The sequence below is a fragment of the Nilaparvata lugens genome, chromosome 5 (genome assembly GCF_014356525.2).
Source record: "Nilaparvata lugens isolate BPH chromosome 5, ASM1435652v1, whole genome shotgun sequence".
Lineage (NCBI taxonomy): Eukaryota > Metazoa > Arthropoda > Insecta > Hemiptera > Delphacidae > Nilaparvata > Nilaparvata lugens.
In genome coordinates this window covers 23071708-23097277 of record NC_052508.1, presented here as the reverse complement: position 1 = coordinate 23097277, position 25570 = coordinate 23071708, and the positions used below count along the sequence as shown (strand labels likewise).

Below are 25570 nucleotides of genomic sequence, written 5' to 3'. Positions count from 1 at the left end.
AGAGGAGAGGGCCTAAAATTGAACCTTGTGGTACTCCATGCATAACGTTTTTCCAAGTTGACTTTTTGTCACCGACAGATACACATTGTTTCCTACCTAATAGATAGGATTTAAACCAAACTAACGAGTTGTGACTGAAACCAAGAATAGCCAACTTATTCAGAAGGACTGTATGATCAACAGTATCGAATGCTTTAGAAAAATCAAATAGGGTGAGGATGGTGCATTTTCTTTGGTCCATAGCTAACCTTATATCATCAGTGACACGAAGCAGAGCTGTCTCAGTTGAATGGAATTTTCTAAAGCCTGATTGAAAGTTATGAAGCTTACTATTGTTGTCTAGAAATTTTACAACTTGAGCATGAATGAGTCTTTCTAGCACTTTGGACAATGCAGGTAAAATACTGATTGGTCTAAAATCCTCAACTTTATGGGTGATGGAACTTTATTTAGAGGGCGAACCAGAGCAAACTTCCAGTTTTCAGGGAAAATGCCTTCTTCAAGTGACTTGTTGAAAATGTATGTAATGGTTGGTAAAACAGCAAATAACATCTTCTTGATAAATTTAATAGGAATTTTGTCTACACCCATAGCATTACTATGAATACGTTGAATTGCTCTGAAAGTGTCTTCTTCTGAGATTGGATGGAAATGAAATTGATCAGTGATTGGTAAATCTAAGTTTGTAACCTGCTCTTCAAGATCATCAATGTGATTAGCAATGACAACTTCGTCGCGTTGGTTAGAGTGTGAAACGAAATGGTCATTTATATTATTCAATGGTAAGTCAATTTGTGGATTCGATTTCTGTTTGCCAAGCCCGAATTCTTTTATTCCCTGCCAAAGTGATTTAGAGTCTTGTCTATTGTTTGTCATAAACGAATTCAAGTACCTAATCTTTGAGTTCCGTAATTCCTGTTTAACCCTATTTCTAAGGCTCCTATACTCTATCAAACTGTCCAAGTCAAATGTCTTTTTAAATTTTCTATGTGCTTTGTCTCTACGTCCCATCATCTTAAGTATGTCTTCAGTCATCCACGGTACTCGTCGTTTTCTATTAATCCTCCTTGTCACATAAGGTGCATGTTTGTCATACAAAGTCAAAGTCCAATTCTCGAAAGTCTTGACCATGTCATCAACTGAGGGTAATGCTTCAATTTGATGCCATGGAGTCTGAGCCACATCAGTCAGGAAGGCGGCTTCATCAAAGTTTTTGAAGTCTCTATAAGTGATAATTTTCTGTTCTGGCTTGGGTATCTTATGGGAAAGTACACAGTAGATCAAATCATGTCTAGAAATAGCTGGGACTGAGATTTGGCCTGCTTGAACAACCTCATTGGGATCACTAACAATGAGAAGGTCAATGAGTGTGTCTGATTCATTAGTATGATGAGTTGGATCGAGAGGTAAAATAGTCATGTTTAGGCATTGGAAAATTGTAGTCAGTTGAAAGTAGTCAAAGTTACGATTTGTCATGTTCAAGTCGGTGTTCATATCCCCCATAACTAGTATACGGTTATAACAAGGCATAAGAGAAAGCAAGGCACTTTCGAAATCTGTGAAATGACCTATTTTTGGTGGGCGATAACAGATACCAACGAGTAATTTATCAGTACTAGATAAGGATAATTCAAGTAGCATAAACTCTGGTCTGGAACAATACTCTTGTTTAGATGTGATTAAAACTTTTGTTTTGATACCTTCTTTCACATAAATTGCTACACCCCACAAGCTTTATTTAATCTATCATTCCGGAAAAGATTATATCCAGGCAATGCAACAAAATTTGATGAAATACTAGGCTTCAAAAATGATTCGGAAATTCCGATTATATTGAAGTCCTGAAAACGGAAGATTGCTCTGAGTTCATCAATGTGGCAACTGAGGGATTGTACGTTAAGGTGAGCAGCCTTGAAAAGTTTTTTGAAAGAGTGGAGCTTATTTGCTAGAAACATACCTGCGTCATTATTACTATTATTGAAATAATCATACCTACTTGAGGGCGAGCGAGCTGACGTGTCAGTGAGAGGCATCATGGAAGCAGCAGACCAATCGTGAACCGACCTCAGAACAACACATGACGGGGAAAATGGGGATGAAACTGATAAAACTTAACCTAAATGAAAAAGTCTCTTGATTCGAGTGCATTCAGCATGCCTTGACAGTTCGGCTCCCTTCACTATTTAAAGCACTAGTTCAAAACAAAATTCACTAAACACAATAAGATGTAGATGTGTGGAGTTCCGGTGATGAATAATCCTTATGGTGAATAAGACGAAGATTGAGGAAGAACTGGTAGTGGGAGATCTGGTCCAAGTGGAGATAGAGCGAGTAGGTATCCAGTAGTGGAAGAATCGGGTCCAAGTGGAGGTAAGCGAGAAGGAATCCAGTAGTGGAAGATCGAGTCCAAGTGGAGACAGAGAGAGATGGAATCCAGTGGTGGAAAATCGAGTCCAAGTGGAGATAGAGAGAGATGGAATCCAGTAGTGGAAGATCGTGTTCATGGTGGAGATAGAGCTAAATGGGATCCAGTAAAAACTGAAAAAGAGAAGAAAAAGCCAGCAGAAAAACGAAAAATCTTTGAAGAAAGTTATCAATTGAGAAAAGATACATAATATAACTGATAATGAATAATATCCCCATAAAATTGAAGAGGAATAGTATGATTCAATGTGGGAAAGAATCGAATATTATATGGATAAATATATGGATATTATAATATAATATATGGATACTAGTAGATGGTAATCAGATAGAAAGAGAAAAGGTAGGAAGATAAATAGATATAGAAAGAGAAATAAACATTTGAACATGCTGGATAGCTAGTGAAAAAATCACAGGGAAAATAATGATAACAATGGGGAAGAGAAGAAGAGAAAGAAGGAATGTGCACAAATTGAGAAGAACTTATGAAACTGAACTATAGAATAAGAAATAGAACATCGTATTGTGATCTTGAATTAATCAAGGAGAGAAGAAGAAGAAGAAAAGAAGAAGAAAAGAAAAAGAAAGAGAAGAAGAAGAAGAAGAAGAAGAAGAAGAAGAAGAAGACGAAGAAGAAGAAGAATAGAAAAGAATAATAATCATCATCGCAAACAACAATATTCAAGTAATCATTATAAATATAAGATCAAGAAGAGAAATTAGAAAGAAAAATAAGAAGTAGAGGAGACGATGGAGAAAGTGCTAGATTATTTTAGATGAGTTTCAAATAGGATTGAACGGTGAAGTGTGAAAAATATTATATAGTATTAGAAGTATAATTAACTATTGGGAGTTGCAATAACAATAAAAGTAGTAAATTGAGAACTGTAATATTTTAGTGATGAATGTCTAAGATAACATTAAATGAAACACAGCCCCTATATAAGCATATGAACAGACTACCCACCCCTCCGTTCTATCAATAATTCTTCACACATTTGCTTCTATTGCTCGAGCTGTGGCAACAGTAGGAGATATCATTATGTACACCTAATATAGAAGAGATTACTATCTTTACCTATAGATTACATCCATATCTATAACGTATGTTAATCATCCAATTTATTTGAAATTCAGCATTTCGAAAATTATTAATTATGGAAATAATTTTGGTAAGAGATGTAATAATTATTAGTAAGAATAGAGATAATGATTCTCTAAGTACCCTCTGGAGTATAGTAGTTGATGCATTGAACGTAGTTTTGGGAATTAATATCAAGATAAATTATTAATCAGTATTAACAAATGTGGATCTCCTTAGTTTGAAATAATTGCCTCATACATAATCATAAATAGCAGTGGAAAGATTCATTTATAGAACAGAAAGCCAGCTCATGAAAAATGCCAAGGTATATCTATTGTGAAATGTTTTAATACGAATTTCCTATTTTTGTAGTGAAGGGCACCTTAGTAATCGAATCCTGAAATGATTTAATTTACCTTTATTTTTTGAAGGTCGGTCATCCTCTCGACTGTGTGGACCCTCTTGGATCCTCCCTCGCCGATAGAGATCTTGATCCTCCCGTCCGATGACCAGACATTCCTATGCCCATGACGGTCGGCCGCAGCGTTGAGGATCTTGAGGCGCTCCGCAGTCAGATCCTCGCGAATGGTGACGCCGGAACCCTTCAGCTTCCTCTTAGCGTCGAAGATCATCTTCCTGGTCCGGTAGCTGCAGAGTCGAACTATGATGGGTCGGTCCTTGGGTTTAGCTTGCCCTTGTTGAGGTGGTTGACGCCTTCCAACGCGATGCGAGCGGTTGACATCCGCCAAAGTCACGGGCACGTTCAGCTTCTTGTTAAAGACATCGAGCGCCAGCAGGTCCGTGTCTTCTTTGTCACTCTCCGGGATCCCAAAAATACGTATAGAATGTCGGCGCCCATATTGCTCGAGGTCGTCGACCTTCAGGTGACAAGACACCTCCAGCTCACGAATTCTATCGTGCAGCTGTTTGTTCTCCTCCTTCAATGCCTGAAGTTCCTCGAAAATAGATTTCACAGCCATTGATACAGCACTGTGGACAGACTCTTCGATTTGCTGTCGAATAATGAGGAGGGTCTCTTCGGACAATGCTCCAGAAATAGCTGGCTTCGGAGCATTGACCTCATTCTTCGGTGTGCCTCTATTCGGTCGAACCATCGTGTACCGTTAGGTGGATTTACACTTTTATAGGCGAGAAGGTGAACTGAAGATTTAGGAATGTTTTTTCAAGATAAATAAAAAGAGTGTGAGTTAATCAAAAATATAATTTCACTATTGAATTAAGCTCGAGAAACTGAATAACTAGATGTATAATTTGAAGTGAATTGAACTGTATAACCCTACGAAATATCTGTTAGAAGACGGAGCCGAACTGACACACGTTTACTCACTCGACATAGAGGATGGAGAGCTACAGATGGAGAGCTACAGAATTCTCAGGGTAGTCATGTCGTATAACCTGGTTGAAGGAGAAGTGTGGGCAGACCTCGCAAAAGATGAACACGAAGACGATTTATAAAGACTTGTACATTTTTCATTAATGAATTTGTGTAGCTAGTTTTATCTCGTAAATCGATATTGAATTTGAATGATAACTTGGTGACGTTCAAGGTGGCTTCTAAGCCACTGGACTATCCTGATTATGAGTTAGCCGAAGCTGTGTTGGTCACCTATTCAAGTGCAAATAATATGCTTATCTGCAGATTAATAATTGAACGGGTCTATGTGACGTGGTTCTATGCCAATGCTAATTCATTGGAAATATCAGTCGACCTTATCTCTACGGAACTAGGACACAAATCAGCCTCATGTAGAAAGCTTATACATACTACTAGTTCTGTGAATAGTAGACCTCGCGCAGTTGTATTAAACCACAGTCTGCTCTACAGCATATACTCAACAGTTCTTTCTTATCTCAGGTCTGAATTAAGCACCAGTACATGCCTTGAGATGTAGGTACTGGCAATGAGTTGAGCATGTTATTACCAGCACTCCTCACTCCTCTCTCATACACTACTACACCTAAGTGGTCTGTCAACTGGTCAGCCTGAGTTGCTTACAGAAAAAGGTCAATAAAATTGTTGCATTGAGTTATTAGCATTATCGATAATCCACTTGACTGCTTATCAATTAAATCTATTCTATGATCTGATTTTTCTCTATATCAGTAGTAGATAATGTATAAAGTAATATTAGAGTATGGATGAATTTCATTTTTCTATTTAATGATTATCCTTGAACACAAAATTTAAAAAACCTTCCATATACGTTGACGCCCAATTCAAAAAGGAGCACTCCAAATCTCGAGAAAACCAATTCACGCGTTCAGACGACACACATACATACATACAGACAAAAGCAAATTCAGTCAAGTTAAAACGAAAACAAAGCTCGGTAAACCAGTATAATTGTAGCTTTAAAAAGCACATATCCATTTTGCCAAAAATGAACAGGTACATTGTAATCACTGATGCAGAAAGACGACAACGATCCGAGAGAATGAAGAAATATTGGGCTGATCGAAAAGCCAGACAGATTCAGAACCAAGGACGTTTTTAGTTGATTGACTTAAGTGGTCCTATGTGGCCTAAAAAGTCGAAAAAAATAATTGTAGCTGCTTTGCTATAATGATTTAATCAAATGTGATTTAATCATCACTCTTCAGGTGATGAATAAGTTTTAACAAAAAGTGAACATAATCCAACTTTAATTTCAACTCTCCCATGAAAAAAGGAAATTCAGCTGCTACCCCCCTTGAATTGGAATCACTCCCCCCAATAATTTCAAGGACCCAGTCTCCAGTCTGCGTGACTACCAACCCCCCCCCCCCCCTATGGGAACCAATGAATATATTGATGAACTGATAAAGTCCTTCATTAGAATTCATCCGAGAACATGTATCTTGGTTTTCACTGTGCATCTGTTGTTCCTCCCATCTTAAACTTTTTTTTCTACCCTACGCACAAACACTAGGAATTTTCTTCAATCACACTCCAATCTATATAAATAAAAATCGAGCCTCGAATTTTGACATTAAATAACTTCTTTATGTGTGCACCGAATTTGATGATTTCTTTTTAGTTGTGTACGTTATGTTCAGGACCAGGTTTATGGCCTATCAAATTCATAATTCGACTTCAGAACTTTTTCCTACGGTCCTTCAAAGTTTACATGTAATACTAGTAGAAGATTTGTGAGCTGGCCACAAACAGAAATAAGAATCAGCTGTTATAATCATTGCGACATCCAACAGCCGTCGGTAGATAGAAGACAAGAGTGTGTGTTGCTCCATAACCGCTCATGTATTTTATTCCAAATGCCCCGATTAAAAACAAAATGACCATTCTATGTGTAACCATCCAGCAGTGCGGCCTCGAGTTAAAGACTTATTACATGCGCTAAACAGATTGCTTTGTTTCGGATAATTGTGATGTCTTCGGAGTTTAGAATTTGAAATTAATAATTGTAATAATATGACTGCTATTCTAAACCAATAAGCAAGGAGCACCTGGATGCAAAATGCCGCATCGCGCCTTATCAGGTTTGCATGCAGCTAAAGTTTGTCATGAGATGCATTGACTTTTTGGCGGTACGAAGTTCGCTGGGCCAGCTAGTAATTTAATATTTCTGGATTTATTCTAAACTTGGATATTCATATTTCAAATATCAGCAGTTTCATCCAATTCGTCTTTTACTATTTTCAACTTTAACTATTTTCAATACGCTAGAGCCACTTCTGCTCTCATTTTTTAATTCCTTCTCAATTTCCACTTAGATGAGACGGAGAGCACCTAATGAAAGAGATTCGTTTTTCCAGAATTTATTAATATTCTGTTTGAATCGCGAGCTAAAGAAATAAGAGGCGGCTCAGTCTAAAACGTTAATATCAGCCGGCTGAGAATAGCGGGCGAGATATTTCTTGACTCGGAGAATAAGGAAAACAAACTCGAGCTGTTTTCATCAATCTTCTTCTTCCGCATCCTTGAGAAAGGAATGATGGAGGATTGAAAGAGTTCTACTCTGATACGTGGGAGCCCAACCCAAAACTTACCTTCAAACTGATGAATTTTTTTAAAAAATCTTCAAATTACTTTTTTTGGAAATCCTAACATTTGCATAATTACGAACCAGCGAGGATTTCGAATTACCTTTCCTGTTGTTGGTACTTCCAAGTTACCTGGGTCCTTTTCTATCATAGAAATATTCAATAAAAAAGTAACCGCTGAATCAGATAATATATAAATTATTCACATACAGTACTCCAGAACCAACAAGATAGTAATTTACAATATTATTGTATTGATCCATTCATGTAGAGAATAGTTACTTACGTAGAGCCGATCTAGTTTGAAGTTATTTAAAAACATGAAAAAACTTTTTCAGAAATAATAACCGAAAGTTAAATTGATTCCATTAAAACTACGAGTAAAATCAACTTGATTTGTTCTTCGACAAAGCTCTTGTGATTTTACATGCATTTGACAAAGCATGATACAATCTTTGATGCAAGTTATTTTTGTGATGCAAGCATGAAAGGCTTGTCAAATTTTTCGTTCAAGTAATTTCTTCAGAAGGGATAGGATCCTTATCCTTATCTGTATCTACTTGAGTCATCCACATAAGTTTTGTTAGTTGTTTAGCTTTTAATTGAATCTTGCAGTATGTATATAGATTCAATAAAAGAATGGATCAAGTATTTGAAATAACAAAAACAAAGCACACAATAATTTATGAACTACAAACCAAATAATGCAAGCTCAGATCAGAATAAGAGTGATTGCTCAACCGCTAAAGAGTCTGATTTGAACGTTCAATAAGTTCATGAATATTACTCGAAAGATTTTACTGCGATGATAAAATCCATTCGTTTTAGAAAATTCCTGGAAATAAAAAAGACTGATTATCTCATCTCTTCTGAGGTTGACGGGCACCTTCATAATGTGCTTAATGAGTGGGCGAGTCAAGTATATTATATTGAAAGTGGAGGTGTGAGGAACCGCGTGGGAGAAGATTTCAATTCCAAACTTGTTTGATGTTCGTTGTAACCCAAGGCAATGAGAAACACATTAAACTGCTCTCCAACCTCGTTCCAAATTATTCCGTTTGAAGGAACAACTAGAAAGGAATGCATCAAGACACTTTGATCCAATCCGAAACCATCAATAGTAAATTATAATTTATTATGAAAATACTGCGAGGATATGATAAAATATAATAAAGTTTAGTTGAATGCTCAAAGATGAGAACAATAGAATATATTCAATCATGGATTTAATTCAAAGGCTCAGTAGATTGAGTAAACCGTATTATTGAGCTCTAAACAGTAATAGTAACACAAAATCTGAATCTTTTATATTTTTGATAAGATGCAAAACGGAGTAGAAGAAGGGAGAATAATATATAAATCTAGATAGTGTAAAATGCAAGACTTCACATTGGAGTGATAATGGTGAAAGGGTCAATCAACCTTCCACGTAGAAATTCTATCTCAGATTTCTGAGTGTCCATCAGAAATCTATTTTTCCAATTCATAATGTTTCTGGAGTTTGATTTCATCATTCAATCAAAGTTAGTGGTGCACTCTATGGAATGGATTTGACAAAACAATGCCAGCCCTTCCATCAAACCTGAGAGATTCATTTGGCACTGGCTCAATGTCAAAACAGAGCTGCTGCCAAAAGTTGGCTGATTCACATCTTCAACGATTATCGAGAGATGTAAAATGGCTCGCATGGTGAAAACAATACTAACAATAATAGAGCTAGTTTTCAGGAAAACGGAACTCCAAGCCAAATCAACAACCCCACCTCAAAGTATTTGCCCACTCTGGTCATTCACTGTAGGTCTGGATCAACATAAAGAATTATCAACATTATGTGATTATATTTTGTCATTTCATTCAACATAATTTCATCGTTCATCGATAATTACCTGTGAAGCATAATATATACACTACTCAACTGACTACCTCGTTTTCAAATCCAAAGAATTCAAGGTTTTCAATAGGCTTAAAAGTGGTATAGAGTATAAGAGTGTTCAGTATCAGGAATTCCAGATAAATTTGCTGTTATCTTGAACAGCCTCTCAACTCCATTGAAAAACTTTAGAAATATGAACTTCAGCACTCACCCATTTGTTCACGTTACCTCTACTGCAAATTGATACAAATTCATTTATCAAGTTCCATACATCAATGTCATATAATATTAGACTATGTATATCACAGGATGCGAGAATTATAAGTTATTGATTCAATGACTCCTTCGTTGAATAACGTCCACACAATAATAGTATTTATTTTCCTAACAACTATGAAAGTTGTGAATAAGTGACAATCTATTATAGAACAAAATATGTGGTTGTACAGAAGCGATTACATAATTTAATGGGAATAGAATTCAGCATCCTTGTAATCAAGCCTACCAGTTTCACAAGGGCGACAACATTAATTTTTCGGATAAAAATCTTTTCCTCCTGTTTTTCTTCTGCAAGACATGATTTATCGTTCATAACAGCATAAATAAGAGTGTCTCATTTGTGCCTGTCTTTGTTTCTCATCTCTCTCCTAGGTAATTTACATCGGCTTCATAAGAACAGCAGCTTCTTCTTTTCCTCAGAGAATGCTTCTCCTCCTCCTCCTTCTTCTCCTTATTCTCGTCCTCCTTATCGTCCAGGCAGAAAGCTAGCTAGTGATAGATTAAGGGCGTGGTGGATTCCTGCCGTTTAAGCCCAAGTGGTTCTGAAGACGTGATTAGGGCCTGCGACATCTCGGCTCAGTTACGCTATCATTTATTAGTGTCTCAAAGATGTTTGTAGTTACTTTTTATTCCAAGGTAACAATGCTGATCGACCCGCAAGATAAATGATTGCTTCTCTTCCTCCGATTCACCCTCCTCTTCTTTACCACCTCGCATCACGATTCCATTCCTTACCTCTTCTTGTCAATCCCTTCCCTAACTTGAGTAAATAGCAACGAGATAAATCCACTCCATCCCTCCTCGCAAACAGTAATGGCTTTGCATATTATTATGATAAATTAGCACCCAAATTGATTTTATATGATGACAATTTTCAACAGGGTTCATTGATAAAAATATGGTCATGGTGTGATAATAAACCTCAATACATTCACTCGACACACATATTGCCACTCTATTGTCAGGATCGCCGAGACGACTAAGGCGTTGCACCTAAGTCTGCTAGTGCTACCTGGCCGCAGGTTCAAATCTGAAAGAACTCGGTTATTTCATTTTGTAGTAATATTTCATTTGAACTGATATTGATTGTGTTTTCAGGACAACCAGTGACCGGACTGAAGGACGTGCGGGTGACAGTTCCTATAGCGGTAACGAGGGGCGACAACGCTCGACTGCGCTGCCATTTCGATTTGGAGGGCGACCAGCTGTATTCTGTCAAATGGTACTTTGGACCCAGAGAGTTCTACCGGTACACTCCCAGAGAAAAGCCCGCCATCAAAATGTTCCCAGTTATGATGAACAAGGGATATCCTTCTCTTGACATTGACGTGAGTTTCATTAATCCATTCACATGAATTATTGATTATCTATGAGTTACCATGAATTCTTTATAACGCAATATATTATTAGATCGAAAATATATTTTTTCCACAACTGCGTGTCAAAAAAGAATACTAAATTCTCCTTGTAAAACAGCTTATTTCTGATAACTATCTACGCATGCGCAGTAGATTTACTTTACGCTTGCTAATCATTCGCGCATGCACAGAAGAGTTTCTTTACGCTCGCTAATCTGCTGATGATAAGCAGCTCGCCAAAAGTAGGTCAGATATTAACCTAAAGAGTCGGTAATTGTACGGTGTACCGGTTCTGAAGCCATGATGGATATCAGTGCAGACGAATTATTATTAACTCCGCCAGATATAAGTAATTTAACAGGTTTGTGCAGTTGTAGAAAAAATGTTGTATGTAATTCGCGCGTGATGCTTCTTTACCGCTCTTGCAAAATTATCACGCTCCGCTTCGCGTCGCGTGATAACTGTTTTGCGCGAGCAATAAAGTCGCGCACTACTCTCTTAATACATAAATAGCTATTTTCAAGTTTCATTATTATATATGTTATTCTCATAGACTTTAACTGCTTTAATTATAAAGCAATTTTTCTATTGGAGTAAGAAGTATTACATTTGAAAACAGACTTGAAACCTACAATATACTCCATGATTTCTGGTATACTACTTGTACTTCTATCTACATTTGAATGACTTAGGTATGATTTACGCTTGAAATTGGATATTTTAATCAACCATCTCAGTGTATAGTCCAAGCTAGAGTCTAACTAATTTCAGATGAGTTCTGAAGATTTTCGCAGATTGTTAGACAATAATTCATCTAGAAAGGTCTCATAGAGCTCGTACTGGGCTAGACAAGTTAGAATAGAAATAGGAAAAAAATATTCACTAGTAAAAAATTGACCATTTGACTGGAATATGATCCAGAAAGTCTGTATTTTGATTCTGAATGACTATTCAGATTCTCAATAGTTTAGGAGGGCAATCAATAATCAAGATTTATTCTTATAAATTCAGTGAGAGATGATCCAAAAATGTTCTGAATTTGAGACTATGGTGAAAAGTTTCAAAGTTTCCATATGGATAACAATTATCGACTTCATAAGAGTTCAGTGATAAGAAAATGTAACATACTACGGAAAAATTACACCGTTATGATAAATATCACTTGTAACATATTCAATTTGGATTGATTAATAAGAATCCCTAGCTAAAATATTTATAGGTCTAAGCAAAGTAACTGGCTAATATTGCCAAAGAGATAACATAAAGATTAGATAATATCAGATTGTCCTGGCTAAACTGTACAACAGCCTAAGAGGAATTGAAATAATTTTTTGCTAATATATAATATATTATAAAATATTGAAGGTTGAGGTTAGGCATAAACATTTAGTGATCGGCGACCTAACGATCGACCGAGCCCTGCAACGTAGAATCTGACCAAACACCTTGGCAGAAATTTATTGTGGCAAAACGGTATGCAATTTGAGGACAAAAGGTCTCACGTGGCTAATTATTATGATGCATGAAACAAATAATAACACATAAAAAATTAACTAGCATGTAGAGAGCATATTTAAAAAAACCAATGAAAATAATTAAATGTATCCAGGAAATAGGAGGTTACCAGGCGCATGAATACTGAAATAATTTGCATGCACCAATCACATAATGGCAATTGATAGGCGGCAATAGTATGCCGATTCAAAAATATTTGTATATATTTCTACAAATAAATAGAATTTGTATAAAATTGTTGTATAGTCTATGTTTTGGATATGGCCCGAAGGCAAAGAAATTATTAAACATACAACATAAGTAATAATTTAATATTTTAGTACGGTCTATTTGAACCTTGAATGGCGGAGGACTAGGATATTCAAATTTTATGTAAATTTAGAAATCGGAAACGAGAATTGTAAAATTGAGAAAGGAGAACCAACACTCGCCTGCCAAATGCCACCATGAGAGGTCCCTAAATATTATAGAGCGTAATACCTTGCTATAACTTGTAAAAATTTAAAGTTAGATTGAATTACTAAATTTCTTATAAGACTTTGTGATGCTCTTATAAAGCAAAAGTCATTTTCATTTTTTTTAAATAATTTTTGTAACCCCTTGGAAGAGACGACTCCGGCTACAATAGTCCAGGACCACCAGGAGTTGGATCGACATCAGCAGCTCATAAGAAAATTTCGACACGTGAGTGAGAAATATTGAAATAGTGATAGGGCGCCCTCAGTGCTTCGAAATTACATAATAATCAAAGCTAGCTCGTCGAAAGGGTTTTCTTATAAATTAAGAATTTAGTAAAAAATACTTGCGCAAGTAAATATAGTATTGAAGGTATTTTATTAGAAGAATAACGAGTCAGTACATATCAGAAGTTCTATAAATCGAAGAAGCATAAAATTTAGGCCAGTAATACATATTCATATGATCTTTAATTTCTGCAATATAATTTGCGATAGTTTGTCGTAGCTCTGATTCACTAGATGAATTGCTCTATCTATTCCGTCAGGTGCCGAATCTTGCACCCTGAGATAAAATATATATTCATTGCAAAGAAATCTATTAGATACTATAGAATTTAATATATATATTTGGATTATTGGTTGCCAATTTATCAGGCTGATTTTAAGGAATCTATTTTTAATGGAATTGTCCAAGTCGACAAGTATTAGCAAGCTAATATCGCAGCTACATGCAAAAGGATGCATATGATTATAAAATAAAAGCACATGGTAACGTTTCGTGCTATAAATTTAGAGAATAGTATTTAGCCTGTGATATTTTATTGTTTCGATTATTGTTCTATTTTTATATTATATATTTTTTATCGCTCTTTATATTTTTTGCCCTGATCTACTTTTGCAATATTTGTTAATATATGTATCAAATTGTTTATGGTGTGCAATTTATTTTAATTCCTCAATACTATAGGATAAGTACCATATATATATTGTGATGAATTTTTTAAATAGACCACATGAGAAGAGAGAAAAATTGTGATTACCTTTTAAAATGAAAGAATTTGCTAAAGGAATAGTTAGCGACCGAGCGATAAAGCTTACTTATCAATAACTGTATATTAGATAAGAGTACCGTTCTGTACTGAACATTTTCTAGAAAATTATTCAATAAAATTATAATTATTCTGCAAATAAAGCACAAATTATTTACGAATTGCTCATTGAATTTGAGGTTACACTTTGTTTACTATCGATCAGATGTTTAAAGCAGCCTGAACACAGCTGACTGATTCAAAGTATTGTCAAATGTCATGCCGGTTTTCATGCAAGGTATAATATCATTCCTAAAAATTATAAAACTATCAATAAAGGACCAAGAATTTCGAATAAAAAATAAAATGTATGTATTATCGTTGAAATTATTTATTATTTAAGAAATTATATTATATGTCAGGTCTTATTGTAACTAACTAGGTCATAGCATGAACAGTATATTATTGATAAAACTGCAGAAATTAATTATAACAGTCTCAAACATAATAAAAATTGTATAAGAATATTAATTTATTAATGATTAATTCAACTGAACCACATGGTAATTAAATCTCTTTGGCAAGCCTAAGCCAATCATAGTGCATAGAAATAGCACTAAAAAGGTGATCGTTTGAAAGCAACACATGTTAATCTACTATCAGACAACAAACCTGCCTTATCATATATGCTAGCACATGTACATTGTATGAGAGGAACTATGTCTAGAAGATTAAGCAGTTTCAAGAATTACATAAATTGAGTTATTATTGTAATTAAAGGAATTATATTCTACTGCCTGCCACTGACGTCACGTCTACGTCACAATCGTTCTACCAATGGCAAATTTTCATGCAAATTATTACATCGAGATTCTCAGAAGAAAGGTCTAGCCAAGAAGCTTAGAAAAAAGACAGCACTTCCCTTTTGAAATCCTCACCGTTCAGATCTCTTTATAGTTACCAAGACCTATTTGTAAAATTTTCGTTCGATTTTATATGTTTTATTTGTGAGCCAATATTTTAGGCCAATCTATTTGTTATTTGTAAATTTGTATTCATCAATCGATAAATTGAAAAGTTTAAAGTTAAATCATCCCTTAATTAATTTGGTGAAGGAAATATTAAATTAAAATTCCCCACGTGCTGAAACCGAAGCCTGGATTGCTGCCGATCAAACGATTTTTGATCTAAAGAAGAAAACCACGACCACCAAGGAATTTCACGTGAGTTATAAGTTTAAAGGGGCCCCAATCTACGCTTCGAAAATATTTCAGTGCAGAAAAACATAAAATTTTCTTCGTTAAATTATTGGCCACGCCGACAAGCGCTTTAGCATTTAAGAGCCTAGAATTTATCCATATAGAATTTCTAAGAATTTGTAGTTGATTAGCTATCCTCCGCTGCCAGAACCACGACCCCGAGCATTTTAAAAATATTTTATAATTCATTTTTCACTATTTTTTCAAAACTGTTAAATTTTATCAATTGTAAAATTCTGTCGAATCACGCATGGTATCATGCAAGTACAAGAAATTTGCTAATCATTTTGTTAATGTTAAATCACTTTCAATCTGTAAATTATATTCTGAATCTGCACTGTGAGATCATATATTTTATTATAATATATTCCAGTTTTGTTAATTCGTTTTCTGAGTTCGATTATTTCTTAAGCCTGTCAATTATTGTGTCTGATACATTCTATATCATCAAGAACCGATCAAATACGATCATTGAAATAATTGAATTAAGCTGGATATTGGAACAGGTCTAAGTGGATGTAGCGAGTGGGGTCAGATCGAGATATTTATTCTTTATCCTTACCGGCTCATATATCAGCTTTTATCTGTTACCGACCTCGACTTAGGAGCGAACACATCAATTGTACAGCAGATGCAGCCAGAGATCATATAAATTCCTACAATAGAGCTTAAAACCCGACAAGACTCTGTTCTCGAAGTATATTCTGAACGATATTTGGTCCAAATACCGTATTTTAATCCTTCAGAACTTATTAGAGACGCAGTCCCGTAAATTATCTACATCGGGATTTTTGCTCAACCTGTATGATTTTGTATGCTCATTCTTCACAGGTAATAATTTTAAGGTATCCGTATTCAGTGTTTAGCGTCCGCTACACTACTTATAAAAATTTCATCATTATACAATCTGTCATTAGAAGAATCAAGGGTGAGCGAGCGTTTAGGCCTCCCGCGATTCCGACAATTGTATTGAATCTTGTAGTGAGTCAATCAGTCTGGTGTACACTCAGCATCCACACACGCCATTGCAAAATTTATAGCCTCTACACCATTGATTCAGTACAAGATTCACTCTACATGTGTGAAGCCGTTAAAAAACGCACCACATGATTTGCCGGCCCAACGTGAGGCATTTGGATACAGCACTACATGATTTGGCAAATCACCCTACATATGTGAGGCGAGTAAAATACAGCTTCACATGATTTGCCAGCCCAACGTGAGGCATTTAAATACAGCATTACATCACCCTACGTGTATTGTCCTATCCTTGGAGGTGAGAGTGACTCCCCCAGGAAGAGCTTCACATGATTTGGCGCCCAACAGTGATAGGCATTGAAGAGGTGGATAATCGACTACGAGGATTATATAGTTGCTCAGTATACTATAGCGCTGACAACGGGAAAATTTTTGAAAAATTTATGGTTGTGAATTTCTTCAAATTTAATATTAACTGTTCACTGTTATACAAAACAGCAAGACATACCATACCCAATTTTTGAACAGAAAAGAAATTTATCGATTGATGAATTTTTAGAGAAAGAATCGAACTCAGAATTTTATTATTGTGTTATTCGAAAATTGGTCATACTATAAGTCATAGGTTTAAGAAATACCATAAGAAAGGTCATATTATTTGAAGAATATTAGGTCTATATTGAAACAATTTATAAAATTTTACGGAAAAGAGGATTGAAGTTATTTACATTTTTTTTTTAAATTTGTAAAGCATAAAGAGGGAAGTAAAATTAAATCACGGATATATTGCGGAATAATTCAAACAGAACACTGCTGCTTTTATATAAAATTTTGCAAAGAATACTAGCCCTATATATAGAATTGCGGCAAGAAATTATAAGAGTAAAATATTTATAATAATAGTAATAATAAATTATAAGAGGCGTACCTGTATTACCGCATAAGTGTTCACTGTGTATCCTGTATGTTCTTGTCATTTTTATGTTAACGATATTGCTAACTTGATTCATTTTATCACTGAACACATTGCTAAACCACTTTTTCTGTATTTCACTCACTACGACGCTATAACAATTTCTATTGGATTTCTTACCAATTATTTTGTATATCACAACACTTTCACGTTTTTTATTCACTGCACACTTTCGTTGCGCTATTTTTCCACAAACTATGGCAGAAAACGACCAGGTCAATCCAAGTCTGTCAGACACCGAAGACATCTCACCCGATCGCTCACCACCATCCGCGTCTGCCACCGCATCCGCCGATTTCCATCCACATCTACTAGATGACTTGTCGTCGATGCAGGTGGAGGAGAGCTGCATTCTGGTGGAAGATACGTTGGTAGCCCAAGAACCGGAGGACGAAACATCAGAAGAGCACTCAGTCGATGACGTCTCAGAAACAGGAACTCCCATTTCTCGCACCGTTGCTCGGATAAAAAACCAGCGGTTAACCGTTAACCATGCACCCGCTCCCGCCGTTGACTGGACCCTCATCCTGAAAGAAATAAGGAAAACCAATGAAGCAATAAATAAAACAAATGCAGAAATAAACAATCTAAATGGAAAATACGACCAAATAAAAGAAGACAGCAAACAAACAAAGGAAGCAATAAACAACTTAAATGAAAAAAGCGACCAAACAAAGGAAGAATTAAAAGAAGACAACAAACAAACAAAGGAAGCAATAAACAACCTCAATGAAAAAAGCGACCAAACAAAGGAAGAATTGAAAAGGGAAGTTCAAGAAGTAAAGAAGGTAAATGAACAGGGTTTGGAGAAGTTGAGTCAGCGAATGGACAAAGCATTCCATGACACAGATAATACCATCAAAAAATTAGCTGAGTGTCTGGATAAATCAGTTTTAGAAACAAATAACCGATTGGATAGGATATCCGAAGATATGCATATGGGAAAAATCAACGTCGAAGTCAGCATTAAGAAACATATACATGTGGAGAAGGATACAATAAAGGTGGTTAAATTCAAACAAGCAAATGAAGAGCTAACGAAAATATATAAAAAGAGTTTTGAAAAACCGGAACAAAGGTTGAAGGAAGCAGCGGAAGAAAGCAGGACGGTAACACGGCAAATTGAGGAGAAGTGTCATGCAATGGAAATCAATATTGGACCAGAGGCTGAGCCCATGCCTGCAGAAGCAGACACACTCGGGGAGGAAGTCAAACAAGCAAGCGAACGTGACACATGTATGGAAAACCAACCTACCGAGAATGTCAAAACTGATACCGCACCGCCCGCAGAATGCCAAGAGGAGCCGGACGACATCACCCGCCAAGCTGAGGATGACATCCATCAGGTAGAGGGACAGCCCGTACCACCGCGCGCCGGACGTCAGGAATCCAAGGACGTTGCCCGCCGAGTTGAAGAGCAGCCCGGACCGCCGACCGCACGTATCTCCCATCCACCGAGGACAGCACCTGCAACACATCAAATCAGTATCCATCAAAAACAATCAGAAAACAACATTAGAACAATTAAAATCCGCATAAAGTCAAGACTACACACAAGCAGCAAACCAATTCAAGAAAGAAGAAGAATATCTAGAAGAACCTACAACCACCGCCGTCATGTTAGGCTAAAATCGTACATCAAGCTTCCTACCAGCATGCAAGAAAAAAGGAGAAAAATAGTGTCAAGAAGGACCTACAATCACCGCAGTCATGTCCGGTTAAAGTCAAACCGACTGTACACCAGCATGCAAAAAAGAAAAAGATTATTTGAAAAAACCTACAGACACCACCAGCATGTCAGGTTTAAAAATAGCAAACTGCATGTTACCGGCCGACAAAGAGGAAATGCATTTGTGAGAATCGATTTACACCACAGGCACATCCGTTTCAAGCAAAGTTTAGTAAAACGGACAGTCACAAATCGGAATTAGACCTTGAATGATACCGAATCAAATTTAGATGGGGGCTTGAGGAAAGAATAATGTTTTAATCAACTAGAAACTACATTTGTGGAATACACCAATTATCAAACACTTCATAATCACAGCCTACACATCGAATCATATCTTTGCAGACTAGCATTTTTCTACTGCAGCCTAATCAACATAGCCTAAACTTCGCCGCATCTCAGCTAATAAGGAAATATTATTAATTCACTTCAAATGAGGAAATCGAAATCAACTTTAATAACAGAAGAAAATAAAATTACAAAACAACTCTAAAAATTACCAACCTGATCAAGCCATCCGCCTCATGTCACAGTCATCACAGGAAAAATCGCCTAGTACAATCCGCACAACTGAAAAACAGAAACAAGAATTATATTATCCACAGAAAATAATTATAAATTGGAAATAACATGAAGTTAGTAGTGAATAGGAGGAAAGAAAATAAACAAAGTTTATTTGAAAAAAATGCGTAAATCTAACCTTGAAATACAGAATCGATAGAAAAATCTATTCAGAGTCAAAGCCTGTTCGATAATTTTCTTCGTCACACCAACCAATGTGTGCGAAATCATAGAGTCAATGTAATGGAATCAAAGCAATATCGTTATTAATTATTGTAACCTATTATTTAATGTGAAATTATAAGTAAAAAACGCAACCAAAAATATATATTTATGTTAATTTGCACGAAATGCGCATGTTCTATGTCATATAAATGTATTGCTAAAAAGCTAAAAAGAAAATGAAATTCTTACCTTCAAATGTGAAATTTATTATTGTTGCATCAAAGATCATGAATTGTAATTCAAATTGATGAATATAATCTTGAAAGCATAATATTTGTAACCAGCATTGATAAAGAAAAATCTTCTTCAACCGACAGCAACGATCTTGAGTCCACTTTGACAAAAACTATCGAAAACACCCTTACTAAGGTATTTAATGATAAATTCGAAGAGTTGAGTAAAATCATTACGACTCTTAATTCAACTGTTGAAAGTTTGAAATCGTCATTGGAAACTGTGCGCGCAGAAAACAAATCAGTGAAAGAGCAGTGTAAGAAGCTTGAATTTGAAAATATTAAACTTCGAAGAGACATTAATGAAATACAGCAGTACACTCGTTTGGACAACTTGGAGATAGCAGGGATTCCGGAGACAAAAAATGAAAATGTGTACACAATCCTAGAATCTGTTGCTAGAGCGATTAATACTCCGTTCAAAAGAGACGATATCTCTGTTGCTCATAGGGTTCCTTCTTCTAAAAATAAGACAAAATCTATAATAGTTCGCTTCACGTCAAGAACTGCCAAAATTAATTGGAAATGTGCGGCGAAAGCAAAAGGACACTTGAAAAATGGAGACTTGAACTGTAATCTTCCACCAGGTTATATCTATGTGAACGATCATCTCACTGCATACAACAAATTTCTACTCAATAAAGCTAGAGATCTTAAAAAGAACAATAAATTAGCTTATGTCTGGGTGAGTGATGCAAAGATTCTCATTCGTAAACAACAAGACTCTCCGGTAAAACGTATAACTAACGAGGAGGACCTCAAACCATTTGAATAAATGTATTACTACACTGTATTTACTGGTTTCTATTATTTAAAGACTGATATATATATATTTAAATGTGGCGATATGTGTCACGAGATGACCGAGCTCTGTATTTTTTCTTTCTTTCATTAATAGTAATAGACTTTCTTATCTACTTTAACTTTAACTTTCTCCTATTCTTTTCTCAGAGTTAATTCTATTCCTTCTTAATTCCTTTTTAAATTTCTCCTTTATTACAAGATTTTAAATAGCTTATTTTTCGTTTTCCTATTAATTTTTCCTTTTATTGTATGGTTCTTATAAATGACCCTGAAGAGCATATTTCTCTTGAGACTCACAATACTATTATAATAGAGGATATTTTTCAATCTCAGATTGAGTTGTTTGGTAGTAGTGATAATCAATCTTACCTGAACATTATCCACGTAAACATAAGAAGTTTGCGAAAGAATTTTGATGAGCTGTCATACATTATCAGTAATTGTTCATTAGAGTTTCATATTATTATCCTCAGTGAGACTTGGATAGTTGAAGAGGATGATTTTAATTTTAATTTGAATGGTTATTCAGTGGTTAACAAGCCATGTAAAACAAATAAATGTGATGGAATTTGTGTCTTTTTCAAATGTAATTTTATAGTAGATGAGTTGGATTACGAAATAAAAGAATCTAACTCAATTCTTTTGGATGTACAAGTGCCAGGTGCGAAGGATAAGATAACACTTATCGCTGTTTATAGGTCTCCTTCAACCAATGTAGATAATTTTCTCAATTGTTTGAATGATTGTTTGTATTTTATCAAAAATAAGCCCAATATAATTTTTGCCGGTGACTTGAATATACATCTGAATAAGTCTACGCTTGCGACTAATGAATATTTCGGAATTTTATCTTTGAATGGTTTTAAATCATACATAAACAAGCCTACTAGAGTTCAAAACGGCACTGAATCGATTATCGATCACATATTTTTAAAGAATTCCTCTTTCAATCCTGACAATGTATTAAGTTCAGTAATAAAAACAAGCATCACTGATCACTTTTGTGTCAGCATCCACATTGATCTTTCAACTGACAAAATTGTAAGTAAAAATAATTCTTTCAATAAAATAGATTTCAATAAATTAATATTATCCATTGAAACTGAAAACTGGGATAACTTATTAGATGACAATTTACATGTGAATGAAGCAATGCATATTTTAACTGACAAAATATCAAATCACATTAAACTTGCAACAGTTACAGTAAAGATTCCGCATAAATTACAACCCCTTAAACCTTGGATTACGCGTGGACTTGTACATTCCATTAAAAAACGGGACAAATTGTTTAAAACACTTTCAAAGCAGCCTTTCAATGACCGTTTAAGAAATGAGTATAAAAATTACAGAAATCTTCTTAATAAATTAATAAAACAGAATAAATGTGAGTATTATAAGAATAAAATTAATCAGAATATAAACAACTCTAAGAAAATCTGGGAAACTTTAAATGAATTGTTAGGTAGAAGACATACTAAAAAAATTCCCAAAATAGAAGCTGATACACTAAATCAACATTTTGCTCGCGTAGGAAAACTTTATGCTGAGAAATTGAAGTTAAATAATCCCATTGCAACAACATGTAATCATTTCAAGGACTCATGTGTGGAGCATTACAACTCTTTCTTCTTGACACCTACCAATGAAAATGAAATTACTGCTACAATAAACTCTCTAAACAATAACTCAGCTCCAGGAATTGATAATATTAGCAATAGGATTTTAAAAACTATTTCACCACATATTATAAAACCATTGAAGGTGATAATAAATCAATGTTTTGCGGAGGGGTTTTTCCCTGATAGTTTAAAATTGGCCAATATCATACCCCTACATAAATCAGGTGATGCTTCTAATCCATCAAATTATCGTCCAATCAGCTTGTTGAGTACTTTTTCCAAAATTATTGAGAAGTTAATAAAATACCGTTTAGTTAGCTATCTCCTAAAGCATAATATAATTCACAAAAATCAATTTGGGTTTCAGTCTAAAAAAAGTACAGTAGATGCAATATCTCTTCTAACACAGAAAATTACAGAAAATTTCAATAACAAAAATAAAACAATAGCCATATTTTTAGACCTTGCTAAAGCTTTTGACACTATTCCTCACTCAAAACTTCTGATAAAAATGGAAAAGTTGGGTATTCGAGGAATAGCCCTTGAATTATTTAAGAGCTATTTAAAAAATAGATTCCAATTGCTCAAAATTGATAATAAAACCAGCCTTGAACAACTCACTGATTACGGTCTTCCACAAGGAACAGTCTTGTCGCCGATTCTCTTCCTAATCTACATTAATGATCTTCTCAAGTTAGAATTAAAAAATGGTGTCTCAATTGCTTTTGCTGATGACACTTCATTGTTATTCAGTGAAACGAATTGGGAGGATACTAAAAAAGCAGCAGAATCCGGACTTAAAATAGTAAAATCCTGGTTTGATGAGCATATATTAACATTGAACATAAAAAAAAGTAATTTCATGTCTTTCTCTCCAAATTCTATAGGCCAGCCGCAAGGTTTGGATTCCATTAAAATCCATAATGTAAATTGCAAAGAGTCTGATTGGATAAATTGTACATGCTCAAAGCTTAATAGAGAACATCGTGTTAAATATTTGGGTGTAATGATTGATCAACATTTGCGTTGGGATGTTCACATCAATAGTACATGTAACAAACTCAGACATTGGATAAGTAAATTCCGTAATATCAGCCAAGTTAGTAATAAAAAAATCTCAAGACTCATATATTTTGCCTACATTCAATCATTTCTGCAATATGGAATAAAAATTTGGGGTGGAACATACTCAAACCACTTGGAGAAACTTTTTGTAATTCAAAAACACATTATAAGAGCTATATTGGGAAAACCCAGACTCTATCCAAGTGAGTACCTGTTTAGTGAGCTAGATGTTTTAAATGTCATGCCGGTTTTCATGCAAGGTATAATATCATTCCTAAAAATTATAAAACTATCAATAAAGGACCAAGAATTTCGAATAAAAAATAAAATGTATGTATTATCATTGAAATTATTTATTATTTAAGAAATTATATTATATGTCAGGTCTTATTGTAACTAACTAGGTCATAGCATGAACAGTATATTATTGATAAAACGGCAGAAATTAATTATAACAGTCTCAAACATAATAAAAATTGTATAAGAATATTAATTTATTAATGATTAATTCAACTGAACCACATGGTAATTAAATCTCTTGGCAAGCCTAAGCCAATCATAGTGCATAGAAATAGCACTAAAAAGGTGATCGTTTGAAAGCAACACATGTTAATCTACTATCAGACAACAAACTGCCTTATCATATATGCTAGCACATGTACATTGTATGAGAGGAACTATGTCTAGAAGATTAAGCAGTTTCAAGAATTACATAAATTGAGTTATTATTGTAATTAAAGGAATTATATTCTACTGCCTGCCACTGACGTCACGTCTACGTCACAATCGTTCTACCAATGGCAAATTTTCATGCAAATTATTACATCGAGATTCTCAGAAGAAAGGTCTAGCCAAGAAGCTTAGAAAAAAGACAGCACTTCCCTTTTGAAATCCTCACCGTTCAGATCTCTTTATAGTTACCAAGACCTATTTGTAAAATTTTCGTTCGATTTTATATGTTTTATTTGTGAGCCAATATTTTAGGCCAATCTATTCATTATTTGTAAATTTGTATTCATCAATCGATAAATTGAAAAGTTTAAAGTTAAATCATCCCTTAATTAATTTGGTGAAGGAAATATTAAATTAAAATTCCCCACGTGCTGAAACCGAAGCCTGGATTGCTGCCGATCAAACGATTTTTGATCTAAAGAAGAAAACCACGACCACCAAGGAATTTCACGTGAGTTATAAGTTTAAAGGGGCCCCAATCTACACTTCGAAAATATTTCAGTGCAGAAAAACATAAAATTTTCTTCGTTAAATTATTGGCCACGCCGACAAGCGCTTTAGCATTTAAGAGCCTAGAATTTATCCATATAGAATTTCTAAGAATTTGTAGTTTGATTAGCTATCCTCCGCTGCCAGAACCACGACCCCGAGCATTTTAAAAATATTTTATAATTCATTTTTCACTATTTTTTCAAAACTGTTAAATTTTATCAATTGTAAAATTCTGTCGAATCACGCATGGTATCATGCAAGTACAAGAAATTTGCTAATCATTTTGTTAATGTTAAATCACTTTCAATCTGTAAATTATATTCTGAATCTGCACTGTGAGATCATATATTTTATTATAATATATTCCAGTTTTGTTAATTCGTTTTCTGAGTTCGATTATTTCTTAAGCCTGTCAATTATTGTGTCTGATACATTCTATATCATCAAGAACCGATCGAATACGATCATTGAAATAATTGAATTAAGCTGGATATTGGAACAGGTCTAAGTGGATGTAGCGAGTGGGGTCAGATCGAGATATTTATTCTTTATCCTTACCGGCTCATATATCAGCTTTTATCTGTTACCGACCTCGACTTAGGAGCGAACACATCAATTGTACAGCAGATGCAGCCAGAGATCATATAAATTCCTACAATAGAGCTTAAAACCCGACAAGACTCTGTTCTCGAAGTATATTCTGAACGATATTTGGTCCAAATACCGTATTTTAATCCTTCAGAACTTATTAGAGACGCAGTCCCGTAAATTATCTACATCGGGATTTTTGCTCGACCTGTATGATTTTGTATGCTCATTCTTCACAGGTAATAATTTTAAGGTATCCGTATTCAGTGTTTAGCGTCCGCTACACTA

At 34.9% G+C, this 25570-nt stretch overlaps 1 protein-coding gene across 1 annotated transcript in view; it reads left to right on the top strand.

The window, feature by feature from the left end:
- LOC111060039 (cell adhesion molecule 2) overlaps positions 1 to 25570 on the top strand; it is a 172317-nt gene that overhangs the window by 107844 nt on the left and 38903 nt on the right. The window contains exon 3 of the mRNA XM_039427969.1: positions 10761 to 10990. Within this exon, the coding sequence (XP_039283903.1) occupies positions 10761 to 10990 (230 nt within the window). The remainder of the gene's footprint in view (positions 1 to 10760; positions 10991 to 25570) is intronic.